The following is a 15,781-nucleotide window of genomic DNA, read 5'->3' on the forward strand; positions in this document are numbered from 1 at the left end:
TTTTGGTGTACAGGACAATGCTGTTTACAGAGCCACCCAGCCAGGGCAAGGAAAATATTTTTAACGTTTAAATTAATATGCATTTTTCAATGATCCAGCCCCACCCCATTCCCCAAATGGCTACTCAGACACCTACCTTAACTGCCCAGACACCATGATGGCCACTCGGTCACAGACAGCCTCCGCCTCTTCCATATAGTGAGTGGTCAGAATAGCAGCCCGCTTTTTGTTTTTAAACGCAGTTCGAATTGCTCGCCTACAGAACGTAAAATAGAAAAAGAGGAAAGGATCTGAATGCTGATAAAAATATCTGGGTTTTTAAAAACCCAACAAGTTGGTTCGTTAGGGTTATTAAGACATCAAATTTTAGTTGCTACAGTTATATTTTTGTCCAATTATGATTTTTCTATTTATTTATTCCCCTTATTTTAAAAAGCTTATCAAATACACAGAAATTCCATGATTTCAAATGTTTCCATGCTTTAAAAAATGAATTACAAAAATTAATGTCTTTTCATATTATAATAAAATAGCCAGAGAATCATAGAAAAACCTTAACATGAATCTAAACCAAACCTATTTTACAGGCATATACCTAAGCCCCCAAAAGTTGGTCCCCTAACGGCACTGTGAATTCATAAAAAGAGTTCCAACATAAGTTCAAGACAGTATTATTACGAGAAAGAACTATAATTTATATGTCCAATGACAAGAAAAAAGCTTTTTAATAACTCTTCAGATAGCAGTACTCTTTATTTTAATAATTACCTATATACTCATTTTTGTTCTGAAATATATAAAATATTCATACTTCATGAGAAATACGGAATATGATAAAGTTTTAAAAGTTTAAGGGATTCTAGCCTTGGATGGTGTAGCTCAGTGGATTGAGCACGGGCCTGCGAACCAGAGGATCGTGGTTCGATTCCCAGTCAGGGCACATGCCTGGGTTGCAGGCCAGTTCCCAGCAGGGGACACACGAGAGGTAACCACACATTGATATTTCTCTCCCTCTCTCCTTCTCTTCCCCTCTAAGGATAAATAAATAAAAATCTAAAAAAAAAAGTTTAAGGGATTCTCTACAAATTGAAATATTTCATTTTAATGACTATTTCATTATTTGTATAGGATTTAAAATCAACAAGCATATACAACTAATATAAAATCATTTGTTATAACAGAACAAACTATTCTTTTATTCTAAAGGATGATCTCAGCATAACATGTCACCAGGGCATTCGATGTTATACTCACCACATGTGCTGTTTGGCCTTAGGATCCATACCTGTTGATGGTTCATCTAGCAAAGTAATCTGGGGGTTCCCCAGCATGCTCAGAGCAAAACACAACTAAATGGAAAAAAATGGGGGAGGGGGAAACCAGGAATTTTATCATGACAGTATCAGGCACTAAACTACCAATAAAACATACACATATTTGTTGTTTAATAAAAGTACCTTTCGCTTGATTCCCGCAGGTAGTTTCTTTATAGTTTTCTGAAGATGTTCTTTTAAATCAAGTGCACTTATTATTCTGCAAAATAGACAATACAAAATAAGTGCATTATCATTCACTGTGATCACTGACATTCTTTTATGTAGAACATTAAACTTTCTACAATGAGACCTCCAATTTATATCATTTTAAACAACTTAATGTCCTGATTAAAGGTTCAGTTTCAATTAAAATAAGTTGAATTCTATAATTAGAAATAGAAAAACTCCCTGTTTATTTCACAGCTGCCATAATTTTGTGAAGAATGTATTAAAAGGTAATAATCATTTTCTATGAAAATTATGATACAAAAACTGTCTGTTATGAAATTCTTAAGATGTGAAACATCAACTTTTATGCAGGTAACAAAAAGGTTCTAAAGTTTACCGATTTGTGATGTCCTTTAGGTCACTTGGACTCATTCCCTTCACAGCTCCATAAATTTCAAAATGCTCCTGCAACGTAATATCTGGCCACAGCGGGTTCATCTGAGGACAGTATCCCATACACTTAATGGAATCATCCTCCTCAGTTGGGTCTGATGAATAATCTCCTAGAAATACCTCCAGAAACACAAACCAATTTTAAATAACTATGTTGCTTAAGTTACAGTGTGAAGGAAGTAGCAAGTAAACTAATTCACATTCCTTCCTAGCGCTAGGGCAAGATTTTTATTCCTTTTGATGAAGAAAAGACACAGACAGCTAAACAGAGCTCAGTGACATGGCCAATAATAGTGATTAAAAATGCAGTATTGACTGGGAGAGCAGGCCCAGTTTTAAGTAGGATGATCCAGGGCTTAAATTGGAAGGTGAAATTGGAATCAGGAAAGTAAGCAAATTTGGTCATTGGGATTTCTACAAGGTAAGGAATAGCCAACATAAAAAATAATTAAGGCAAAAACCCAAAGAAAAAAGTGTGCCTGGCACTTTCCAGGAAAGCAATGAGCCAGTGTGGTTGGTGTGAAGTGAGCAAGAGAAGAAGAGATAGGATCAGAGCAGTTTTGTGACGTTTCCAGAAAGTGACGAATGATACTCTTGCAATCAAAGACTAACTGATGGTAACGAAAACACCAGCAACCACGCCTCCTCAAGTTAACAACACTGTCTTAACAGTAGTTTTAAGTTGGTGGACAAAGCACCCATGCATGTAATAATTATAAAAGCAGACACACTATATACCTGTGTCTACATGTATGTTATAAAAAGTTTACTATGTGCATATTATTTTCATAGATAACCAAAAAGATCACAATTTTATACTATAAATTCAATATTAAAAACATAATATTTAAGCATCAAAATCCTAATTTGTGATTAAAAATTGATTTTAATGAAAATTACGAATCGTAGTCAATATATCCCACACCCTTATATGTCGTACCTGGCCTGAAGTTGGTTCAATTTCACCAACCAGGATGTTAATTACTGTGCTTTTGCCTGCACCATTTGGGCCCAACAGTCCCAAGATCTCTCCTAAAGGAAATGAAAGAAAAATCATCATATGTAAATCAAATTTAAAATGGAAATTACTCTTCTGAAAACATTATTTAAGAAAAAACCTAATTAAATACCAGCCTTTTTTCACACAGAAAGAGATGTATTTGGTTGCCACTTTCTTTACTTTTCTTGTGAGAAAATCTTTCTTGTTATCATATTCCTTATGCAAATTGCTGACCATAATGGCTGGTTTCTAACAAGGGAAACAAAATTTAAAAAGAGAGAGTTATAAATCAGAAACCTATCATTAAATAACAGGCTGCACACAACTCATCTCCGTATCATAAGAACTGTTTTGGCCCTGGCTAGTGTAGCTCAGTGGATTGAGCAGAGGCCTGCGAACCAGAGGATTGCGGTTTGATTCCCAGTCAGGGCACATGCCTGGGTTGCAGGCCGCCGGTTCCCTGCACGCCAACTCCCAGCAGGGGCCGCACAAAAGGCAACCATACATTGACGTTTCTCTCCCTCTCCCCTTCCCCTCTAAAGGTAAATAAATAAATAAAAATCTTTTTAAAAAAGAGAGAGAACTGTTTTGCAACATGTATGAATGACTCCTGGACATGGATGGCGGAGTGGGGATTGACTGTGGGAGAGGGGGTGGGCTGGCGGGAGTGGGGCAAAGGGAAAAAATTGGGACTGTAACAGAACAAAAAGTAAAAAAATAAAGTAGAAAAAAAGAACTATATTTGCTAATAAAGGATACTATACAAATAAATGTCCATTTGTTGCTGAAATAATGACATATTCAAAACTAAGTGGACAATCTCAGAGAGGTGCCAGAGCAGCGGTCATGGGATGGCCGCAGTCCCCCAGCAGAGCAGAGGGGGGCAGCCCAAGAGCCTGGGGAACTTTTCGGAGCCGACAAAAAATACAGCAGTTCAGTCAATATTGTTTTAACATGCCTGAAATAAATCAGATGCTCTCAGTGCAACTGAGTCTTGGCGAGCAGACATGGGAATCCAAAAGGAGAGGTATAAAGACGGCCAACAAACTGTTGTTAATAAAGCTTTTAACCCACGCTTCCCAAACCAGTTCAGAAACCATCCAAAAGTAATGTTAATAATAGCCCAGCCTAGACAGAGCGCCAACTATGGGAACTGAATGGGCTTGCTACGGAAAAGGGAGGGCCTGCTATCTACAGGCCTTTAGATCCAAGGCCTTTTCCCAAAACACAGAGCTAATTACAAATTTGGGGTGGGCACAATCAGAGGCCTTCTCAGAACTCATGATATGTTTACATGCATTATAAAACGTCTACAAAGCATATAATGTACAAGATTCCCCATACTCATTTGACCATAGATCCTGTTACATTGATGAATCACATGTGGATACAGAACAAAATTTAGGAAACACTGGCTTTCGTGATTTGTTCGAGGTGCTAACAACCAGTTGAAAGATGATTAATTTCACTCAGTTTGGCCAGGAATGTCAGAAACACCCAGTGAAGTCTTTGAAATAAACAAGCCACGGGTTGACAACTGAGTTTAAGGATATCCTGGAAAATACTAAGTCTAGACTTTCAGCGGATGCAACTTTGTTAAACTGACAGCAGAACTTCAGTTACGTCTGAAGTTACTCTAATTGACTAAATCTTTTTAAAAAACGGTATTTCAAATGACCCAAGTAGTATCTGTATTGTTTTTATCGAGCTCAATTAATCGAATAGTGATTAAAAAAAACCATCTGTACCTGCCATACTAGCTTCTCTTGGAATAGAATAGCTGTGTTTTGTTTTTTGTTTGTTTTTTTTAAAGAGGAGAATCTGTTTCCTTTAGTCTTTCAGGTTTGGGAAATGCTAAGTCGAGGAAAGGCTGAAAGTTTTCTTATTGTAGAATTTCTCAGAGCTCTTACTTTTCAACTTCGGTGTATATTTTATCTTTTGATTTTTTGTATTACTTTTATATATTAATATTACAAAAATTAATTTGAAATGAATGTAAATGTCACAACATCCCTGCATTTCAGCATCCAATCTGCCATTGTCAGTTTCCTGGATATCCTCTCAGGATATTCTCTGGATGTATTTTTTTTACTTTAAGAAAGTATCATTCTCTAACAATAATCTGAATCGTTTTTTAAAATTTGAAATATACCTTGAAGATCATTCAAAAGAAAAGTGGACAAAATATTTTTCAAATACTTTTTTCATATTGCTTCATACAGAAAGAAACTATTTTCCAGGTTAATTCCTGCACATGGGGGCCGATCACTGCACATGTAACAGGACTTAGCAATGAAGACTGTGGTACCTCTTCACAGCACTGGCAGCTCGTCAGCTCTCTGACCTTCAGCCTTTCAGCTCTGACATCTTCATCTTCATCTTCATTGATCGGTGGTTCTGGAAACTTCCTGTTTTTGGGTTTTGTTGGAAGGGTCCTAAAGATATCAAGATAGTAGATTTTCAGATAATTAAAACAGTTGGAAACTAAAGCGCTACAAAGAGATAAATATGACTAAATACAACAATATAAGATCCGTGGTTATCTGTGAAAGATGGAAAAAGAGCTATTTTTCATTCACTGATACCACTTAGATGATATTATCTAAATCCATTCATTTACTTCTATTATTTATGACCAGTATGCGTCGAGCACTACTTCACAAAAAGATAAAAAGGTAAAACCACCACCACCAAAAAAAGAGGGGCCCCTCATGCAAAAGAATTTACAGTCTGGGTATAAATCAGATTGCACAGAGCAGATGTCAAGAGCTGACACTGGAACCAACAGAAACCACCACAAAGGTAGGCAGTGAAAAAAATGCTTCCAAGGGAAAATCTGACTTTAAGCAGTAGCGAGGAAAGTAGGAGCTGACACACGGGAAACAACAGAACAAGGGGAAAGTACAGAGAAGAAGTCAAGCACCAGAAAGGCTGCAGATGAAATACACTGAGCCTACTTGACAAGACAAAGAGCAAGTCATTAGCTATCTCACTGAAAACATTGTCAATAGAGAGGTAAGGACAGAAACACCTGAATCATCAGGGAAATGCAAATGAAAACCACTTCATACCCAGCAGATGGCTACAAGCAAAAAGATAAACAGTAGCAAATATTGGCAAGAATGTGAAGGACACAGAACCCTCATATGTCCCTAAATGGGAACGCACAATGGCCTCCCCTTTCAGGCAGTTTTGCATTCCACAGTTTCCGTGACTTGCCATCAACATCAACAGCAGTCCAAAAATGTTAAATGGAAAACTCCAGAAACAAACATTCGTAAGTTTTGAGTGTCATGCTGTTCTGAGGAGCATGATGAAATCTCACACCGTCCTACTCCCTACTGTCCCCGTGGGAACACGAGTCATCCCTTTGCTATCAAATCCCTCTGGGTTATCAAACTGACCATTTCAGTATCGCAGTGCTTATTATGTTCAAGTAACCCTTATTTTACTTCATAAATGCCCCCAAAGCATAAGAGTAGCAATACTGGCAATTCAGATATGCCAAAAAGAAGCCATAAGGTGCTTTCTTTAAGTGAAAAGCTAAGTATAGTTAGGAAAAAAACACATCATACATAGGGTTTGGCACTATCTGTGAGTTCAGGTCTCCACTGGGGGGTTTTGGAGCATGTCTGCCACAGATAAGGGGAGACTAATGTAAAGTGATGCAACCAGTTTCGAAAACAACAGTCTATCAGTCGTTCAAAAGGCTAAACACTGTTACCATGTGACCCATCAATCCCACTCCTCGGTATCCTCCCAGGAGAAATAGAGATGTATGCCCACACAAACACCTGAACACAACCGCTCATAGCAGCATTATTTGTACTAGCCAAAAAGTGCACACAACTAAAATGCCCATCAACTGACAAATAGAGAAAGAGTGACATAATCATAAAATGTACTTATTACTCAGCATAAAAAAAGGAATGAAATACTACTACATGCGACAACATGGATGTGACTTAAAAACATTACGCTAAGTAAAGGAAGCCAGGCCAAAAAAAAAGAGACTATGTAATTCCACTTATATGAATGTTCAAAATTGGCAAATCTACTATTTGGAGATAGAAAGCAGATTTGTGATTATATAGGGCTAGGGAGCATGGGTGGGTGTGGGGAAGAGTGACTACTAACGGGTGCAGGGTTTCTTTTGGGGGCGAGGAAAATGATCTACAGTAAGATTACGGTAAAAGTTGCACAACTCTGTAAACATGCTGAAAAACTTTAAAGCGAAAGAAAAATCGGCTAACCTGAAAAAGGGATCCTTTCTTATTGACCTGCCCCCATATTTTTTCTCATAGTACTGTAGGAGGAAAATCCATAGTACGCACTGCAGGTAAGGCTGAAAAACACAGAACCGCTCATGAAGGAATCTCTTTTTTCTCTATCAACAGCACAACGCCCCCACACCTCAGTTTCCTTACCAACGCCAAAAAAATTAACCAAAATTGTTTTGCATGTCTTATCATTTAAGAATAGATTTTAATACAAACCAAGGTAGATTTCTAGTAAGATAATCTTTCACATATTTTTCTCTCTGTAAAGTTCATTTCTATCTCTGTAAAGTTCATGGGTTGTCAGGTTGTCACAAAATAAAAAGAGAAAAAGCCTTTGTTTATAGCTTTTAAGGAAGACAGAATCATAATTAAATAGCATTATTAACATGAAAAAGCCAAGAATACTAAAATGGACATATTGAGTAAATGAAAGGTATTACCATCAAAATGCACACCACTAGTATTAACTAATGCACTTAAGTTTTTATGCACTTTTGTATTTATGCAATAGGATATAAATTAAAGAAAGTTAAAATCATACAACCAAACTCTTAAGGTAACATGCTAACACAGAAACACTTCATTATTGCTTACCGATATAACAGCCACGAAAAGCCTATCCCATGGATTATAGGTTTCCTCATTGTTTTGACTGTTCTTCCAAGAAACCTAAGAAAAATTATTGAAAATGTACACACTGCTGTGATGTCGTGACATATTAGTCTTTGACCCTGGTTCCCGGCACAGAGCATCTAACACCGTTGGAATTTCCTGTGTGTCAAAGGTAACAAGAGCACCTTTCATTATCTGAAAAAAGCCCCTTTCTGCTTTGTTGTCTGGTTCTTTTGCAGTGTGTGCATGGGCTTTCTAGTTTGATTAGTCCCATTCATTTATTTTTGCCTTTACTTCCCTTGCCTTTGGGATCAAACTGATAAAATGTTGTCTGTGACCAGAGTCCGTAAGTTTAGTACGTGTTTTCTTCTATGTAATTTATTGTTTCAGATCATATGTGTAGGTCTTTGATGCATTTTGAATTATTTTTTGTACATGGGGACAAACTGTGATCTAGTTTCACTCTTTTGCATGTGGCTTTCCAGTATCATTTATTGAAGAGGCTTTCTTTACTGCACTGTGTTTGGTATTTTGTTCTTTTTGTTGCAACTTCAATAGGAATTGTTTTTTCATTTCTTTTTCTAAAGTTTTATTGTTGTATAAAAGAAAGCTGTGGATTTTGTACATTGATTTCGCATCCTGCAACTTTACTGTATTTACTTATTGTTCCTAATAGTTTTCTGGCGGAGTCTTTAGGGTTTTCTATGTACAACATCATGTCATCTGCAAAAAGTGACACCTTTTTTACTTCCCATTTCTGAACGGGACATGGTCTTTGCAAACAACAGATCCAACAAGGAGTTAATACCCAAAATGAAATAATATAAAGAACACACACAACTCAACACCAAATGAACAACCCAATTCAAATGAGCAGAGGACCTGAACAGATACTTCTCCTAAGACATGCAAATGGCCGACATAAATATATATATATAGATATATATATATATATATATATATATATGTATATATGTGTATATATGTGTATATATATATATATATGTATATATGTGTATATATGTGTATATATATATATGATGTTCAGTTTCACTAGCTATTAGAAAAATGCAAATCAAAACTACGATGAGGTACCGCCACACACCTGTTTATCAACAAGACAACAACAAGTGTTGGAGAGGCTGTGAAGAAAAGGGAACCCCTCATTCACTGCTAGTGGGCATGTCATGTAGACTGGTCCGGCCACTATGAAAAATAGTCTGGCAGTTCTTTAAAAAAGTAAGAGTAGAGTAACCACTTGGGCCAGTAATCCCTCTTCCGGGTATCTACCCCAAACACTTGAAAACATTTATTTGCAAAGGTACATGCACCCCTATGCTCACTGCAGCACTATTCACAGTGGCCAAGACAGGGACACAACTAAAGTGTCCTTCGATAGTACAAGGAAGATGAGGTGCATTTACATAATGAATACCACTCGGCCCTAAGATAAGATGAAATACTGCCACATGTGACAAGATGGATGGACCCTGAAGATATGCTAAGTGAAATAAATCCAAAAAAGCTAAGAATTATATGATTTCACTCATATCTGGGACCTAAAACTGAAACTCACTGACACAGACAACAGTATGGTGCTTACCAGAGGTAAGAGAGTGGTGGGGTGGTGGGGGCCAAATATTCGGTGATGGAAAACGATTTGACTTTGGGTGGTAGTCACACAGTGTAGTATACAGTTCATGTATCATAGGAATGAACACCTGAAACCTATGTGATCCTATTAACCAAGGTCACTCCAATAAATGTAATAAATTTAAAATAATAACAATAATAATAATGAAACAAGCCCCTTTCAACCACAGCTGAGGTGGCTGTTAGAAGATGAGGGCTGGTTGCCAGAGGAACCGACCAGGGGATTCGAAGGCTGGGACTTTCGGTGCCATCCATTCGCTGCCCCGCAGAGGGGAAAGGAGCTGAGAGGTTAAGTCATCAGGCCCCAGGAATGGAACTTTCAGAAAAACCCTCCACACAGGGTTTGAAGAGCCTTCAGGTTGCTGAACGCATCCACATGCAACAGAACGGCACAATCCGAACCCCACAGGGACAGAAGCTCCTGCACCTGGGACCTTCGGTGCTTTGCCCGGTGCACCTCTTAACCTGCCTGCTCGATTGCATGTAATAAGCTGGACAGGAAATACTGTTTCCTTGAGTTCTGTACGCCATAATAGCAAATTACTGACGTTAAGAAGGGGTCATAGGAACCCTGGGTTTATAGCCAAGTCAGATAGAAGGATAGGGAACAGGGAATCCACTACTTGTAACTACATCTGAAGTGGGCGGGGTGGGGGGGGGCAGTCTTATGGGACCGAGCTCTTCATTTTTTTTTAAGTGGAGTCTGTGCTAACTCCAGGTAGTTCATGTAAGTACTGCTTTATGTGAGGAAAATAACCCACACATTTGGTGTCATAAATTTGAGAAATTGTTTCATTTTAGCTGCAATGTGTAGAAATATTTGGATTAAAATGAAAAAAAATGCATGTTTGTTCAGCCAACATGCATTCTGTATAAACAAGTTAGCTACTACTATTAATAGCTATGATTTGTTCTTAGATTACATTTTCCCCATCCCAAAATATGGGGGGAAAATTAAACTGATCAAAAGGGAGGGGAGTAAAGAGATTAGTGAATAGAATTAATCAACAATCACCCTAGGTCACTTACTTTTTTTAGTCATATAGAATTTTTAAATTATTTAGGCTAAATAAAACTAATCTGTGGCTTTTTCTTTGAAAAAAAACTCTATACGTTATTTTTATTACCCCTTTATAGGACAACATATTATTTAATCCTTGCTAATTGAAGTCAGATCATACTTACAATTTATGTACATATACCATCTGGGCATCAAAGAACACATAATAGACATAGTCTTTCTCCTCTGAGTCTTTAAGGTTTAAAAACATGCTTAAAAAGATTCCACAGTGATTTTAAACTGCTTCATTAATAACATTTAAATCAAATAGTAGCAGCTAACATATGGGGTTTTTAAAAAATTATTTTCAGTACAAGAACTAAGATGTCAAAGGTTTATGAGATCTTAGTTTTTTAAATATTAAAACACCTAATAGACCTACCTTTATGAAACAAATCAGACAACCTAAAAGTGGATAGATCGGAATGGCTATGCAAAAGGTATAATGGAGAACAGCTGTAATCGTGTATTCCAAAAAGTAAGTGATTTCAGTGACTGCAATGCAAACCAACGCCGTCTAACGGAAAAAAAAAACAACAAGAAAACAAGTGAAAAAGTGTTTAGAAATTTCATACTGAACATTAACTATGTTGTCAGTCTTCTACTGAACCATGGAACCAGAGATGGTACTGGGCAGGGAGTCCCTGTCCACTGGCACCGGTTGCTATTGGCTGGCATCCTTGCCATGCAGTTCCTAAAGTGCTTTCAACATCACCCCTTCCTGGAGGGGACGATGCAGAAGACAAAGATGCAGACACTGAGATGCTGCCAGCGATCGAAGTGCTGTGCTTAGAAAAGACACAGCAACACTTTTCGGTGTTAGCCTGAAAGAGTTCATGACTCTGTTTTTCTAGTATAAATGTGAAAGAGTTTCAGATAAGCTGCTATGAAAATCTGAAATGAAATAATATAAAGCGTGACTTACCACAGAATAGATAAATGACCAGATTTCTTTGGTATTTACAATTTTCTTAAAAGTGAAAGAAGTAATATAGGTAAACAGAATAACTGACGGAACATAGCCAATGAGACAAAAAACCTGTAAAACAAAAACATGTAATTTTACATAAAAAGATGAGTGACTAGCAATGCATAAAGTATTAAAATATTAAGGAATAATTATTCTCCAAATTTTATTGCTTAACGAATCCCTCCAAAAATTGGAATTTTGGTTCCTTGAGGAGCTACCATACACATTGCTCCTAAACAGTAAAACTCATGCCTTTAACTAATTAACTACTTTAAACTGAAGAACAGTTTTCTTTGCCAAGTACAATGCTATCTTTTATTTTGTTACAAAAACAGATGAAGCTGGTTAAAACTTTTTCTCAATGAACTATTGGTTACCATTTTAATATACAGCACTTAATGCATTTTGTACATTTTAAAAAAGCCTTAGTAATTTATAATAGAGAAATATGTAAAATCAGTATGATTTCTGGCAAAATAGAGAAATTTATTTTCAGCAACCCAGACCTCATCTAGCTCTGTTTTCCTCACATAGATCATTCATATAAAAGGGCCTAGTAACAGTCACTTATTTACATGTGAACATGAATGCAAATCATATGCCTCCTTAGTATTTCAAACCATATTTTAGATTATGAAACAAAGGAGTTCCTTGTGAAATTATTTCCAGGCATAGGGACAAGTAAGACAGTTTAAGAAAGGACTGGTTAAGTATTTCTAATTATACATAAGTAGGTGGTCTACGCAAAAGACTGCCTCAGTTTCAAGGAATTATTTTATAATGGTTGCAAGTTATTGCTTTAAAAATTGTTTAAGTGACACTAATTACAAGTATCTTATATTGGGCTGGCCAAAAAGCTCGTCCTGTTTTTAACTAGAAATAAGACACACATTTTTCATTTCACCAATAACTTTATCGAACACCGTATTTGCCATTTTCTTCCATTCCCTTAGGCCAATTCTCAAGCAACTCTGTAAACGCATCTTCCAAAATGTTTTGAGCAAAGAGCTGTTCCAGGCGCTTTTTGCAGTCTTCCAGGGAACTGAAATGTTTTCCTTTAAGAGAATTTTGTAAAGACTGAAATAAGTGGAAATGCAAAAGCGCAATGTCTGGTGAACACGGTGGATGAATCAGAGCTCCTCAGGCCAGCTGTAACAGTTTTGGCTTGGTCATCAAAGAAACACGTGGTCTTGTGTTATCCTGATGTAAGGTTATGTGTTCTCTGTTGACTAATTCCAGGCACTTTTCATGGAGCGCTGCTTTCAGTTGGTCTAACTGGGAGCAGTACTTGTCGGACTTAATTGCCTGGTTTTCCAAAAAGAGCTCATAATAGAAGCCTCCCTTCTAATCCTACCATATACACAACATCACCTTCTTTGGATGAAGAATGGCTTTTGATGCGGTTGGTGGTGGTTCATTTTGCATGTCCCTTGATTTTCTGTTCTATATTATTTTATTGTAAAGTATCCACTTTCCATCAACGGTCACAATTTGTTTTAAAAAGAAAACATTTTGGTTAAGTTAGAGAATCACATGCGGAACAGTCGAGAAGTGGGGTTTTTTTTGTTTTTGTTTTGCTTAACTTATGTGGAACCCACGTCAAAGTAATTAACATAACTGTGTGGGTGCAAATGATTTTCAATGCTTGATGTGGATATTTTGAGGGTGTCAGCTACGTCCTGCTTGTACAACACTGACTGTTCTCAGTTAATGTCTCAACTTGATCCTTGTTACCAGTGACTTCAACTGATCTACTTGACCGTGGAGCATCATCCAGAGAGACACCTCCGGCATGAAACTTCGCAAACCACTTTTGACACGTTCGATCAGTCACAGCACTTTCCCCACACACTATACAAATCTTTTTTTGTATTTTGGTTGTGTTTTACATTTCTTGAAATAATAAAGTATAATATGCCAAAATACTGCTTACTTTCTTTCATCTTCAATATTAAAATGACTACATAAAAATTCACTAAATTTTCATAATTTTTAAATGCATGCTGATGTGACAGCTGTCACAATCCAATCTAAGAAAATTGTTTCTCATGAAGTTAAAGACAACTAAACACTACTAGAGCCATTTTACAGGAAGACAAATGAACATTTTGGCCAACCCAATACAATAATTAAATAGAAACTGGTTCTATTTTCTATTTAAAAAATTAATATCCAAATTACTCAACCAGTCAATTGTTACGCATGTAAAGACTCCATTTTTTAAAGTGGCATTTTATTTATAAATACAATGAGTACAACTGATGTTAACTCACCACAGAAAGGAATTTTACAGGATAAAAATATAATCCATAATGAAATGCAANTTTTAAATGCACGCTGATGTGACAGCTGTCACAATCCAATCTAAGAAAATCGTTTCTCATGAAGTTAAAGACAACTAAACACTACTAGAGCCATTTTACAGGAAGACAAGTGAACATTTTGGCCAACCCAATACAATAATTAAATAGAAACTGGTTCTATTTTCTATTTAAAAAATTAATATCCAAATTACTCAACCAGTCAATTGTTACGCATGTAAAGACTCCATTTTTTAAAGTGGCATTTTATTTATAAATACAATGAGTACAACTGATGTTAACTCACCACAGAAAGGAATTTTACAGGATAAAAATATAATCCATAATGAAATGCAAATAAACTTCCCAGCATCAAAATAAGAATAGCGTAAAATATAGGGATATCAATAATAGCTTGTCCAATCCAATATGCAGATGGCAAAAGACCTGAAAGTTTAAGCTGAGTATAAGCTTTGATCTAAAAATAAATAAAAGGAAAAAAGCTGATTATACTTTTAAATAGTTTGCAAACAAAAACTCTAGCAAATTATTGTAGAACTCTTAATTTTCACATCAACAACCAAAGTTTATATTCCAGGTATACAGGTAATAAAAAAACCCTCCTTATAGCTGAATATAAATTCGATTTAGCACTTAGATCATTATTTCTGAGATGTCGCGATTTCTATGAGGTTTTCAGAAGCAGATCACAGCAGTGCTGCTAAGAAACACAAAACTAAGATAAAACAAAAGGTCACTGGGGTGAGAGCTGTACAATAGTGATTCTACACTACAGTAGTCAAAACATGATTGCTTGCGGGAACAGATGGAAAGGTGTGCTCTAAACAATAAAAGGAATCTCACTTTTAAAAAATGCCCTTTCTCAAAAACACTAATAAACTGACAACTACCCTCCGGGTTTACATGAGGCTTTGATCTTATGTAGAGATGATGCATTTAGAAGCATTTTATATGTTCTTGTGTAGTACGTAACTGTAAGCTGTTACTGCTACCACAGTAAATAGCATTTTCATGAGTATTAAGAGTAACTTAAATGATTACAGTTTTTCTTTCTAATGCTCTCTCATTATTTATTTTGAAATTTTGAAAATCTTTTACAAATCCAAATGCCTAACATTTGTATTTGGTTGATTTCTGTCATCTATAAAAAAATCACCTCTGATAATCAAAAGTTATTAAATGAAAGAACTAGCCATAGAATGAGGTAAGGGAATCATGGGATATAGAATTAAGAAGAGGAGAAGAAATGATTTTTTAAAAAAGGGACAGCTTTCATGTTCAATGAATTATAAAAACAAAAATATAAATTCCAATATAAGTATACAAACATACGTCAAGTCAAAGACAATTATTTTCAATAACCCAAGTGAATGCTTTTGTTATTCATACAATGCTGGTGGGAATATCAAACAGAAATACACTCTGGAAAACAGTTTGACAGTTTTTTATAAAACTACCAGTAAACTTTCAGTCACTTTACAACACAGCACTGTACTCTTGGGCATTTATGCCAGAGGCATAAAAACTTACGTTCACACAAAAACCGGTACACACATGTTCACTGCAGTTTAATTCTTAATAGTCAAAAACTGGAAACAACCCAAACCCACACCATGAAATACTAACCAGCAATAAAACAATGAAGGAATGATGCATGCAAACTGGATGGATCTCCAGGGAATTATGCTGAGTGACAAGAGCCAAGCTCAAAAGAAAACATGCTGTTATTGCACTAAATCATTTTTGAAACATCCAAGTTATAGAAATGGAGAACAAACTACTGATTTCCAGAGGTCGGGAGCGGGTAGGGTGGGCAGGGGGGCTTGGAAAGGGCATCGGAAGGGACCTGTGTGGTGACAGGACTACTCTGTCTCTTGACGTCAATACCCTGGTTTTCCACTGGACCACAGTTTCGCAAGATGTTTTTATTGGGGCAAACTGAATAAGG

The 15,781-nt window shown here is 36.4% G+C and overlaps 1 protein-coding gene across 1 annotated transcript in view; it reads right to left on the minus strand.

Annotated features, from left to right (window-relative positions):
• ABCA5 (ATP binding cassette subfamily A member 5) overlaps window positions 1–15,781 on the minus strand; it is a 66,400-nt gene that overhangs the window by 4,213 nt on the left and 46,406 nt on the right. The window contains exons 24-35 of the mRNA XM_037069958.1: window positions 14,120–14,290; window positions 11,468–11,581; window positions 10,925–11,059; window positions 7,812–7,886; window positions 7,191–7,282; window positions 5,246–5,372; window positions 3,072–3,186; window positions 2,878–2,969; window positions 1,882–2,057; window positions 1,458–1,533; window positions 1,255–1,349; window positions 137–256 (exon numbers count right to left, since the gene is read on the minus strand). Of these exons, the coding sequence (XP_036925853.1) occupies window positions 137–256; window positions 1,255–1,349; window positions 1,458–1,533; window positions 1,882–2,057; window positions 2,878–2,969; window positions 3,072–3,186; window positions 5,246–5,372; window positions 7,191–7,282; window positions 7,812–7,886; window positions 10,925–11,059; window positions 11,468–11,581; window positions 14,120–14,290 (1,388 nt within the window). The remainder of the gene's footprint in view (window positions 1–136; window positions 257–1,254; window positions 1,350–1,457; window positions 1,534–1,881; window positions 2,058–2,877; window positions 2,970–3,071; window positions 3,187–5,245; window positions 5,373–7,190; window positions 7,283–7,811; window positions 7,887–10,924; window positions 11,060–11,467; window positions 11,582–14,119; window positions 14,291–15,781) is intronic.

The sequence above is a fragment of the Sturnira hondurensis genome, unplaced genomic scaffold (genome assembly GCF_014824575.4).
Source record: "Sturnira hondurensis isolate 20B ecotype Veracruz unplaced genomic scaffold, ASM1482457v3 Scaffold0018728, whole genome shotgun sequence".
NCBI lineage: Eukaryota > Metazoa > Chordata > Mammalia > Chiroptera > Phyllostomidae > Sturnira > Sturnira hondurensis.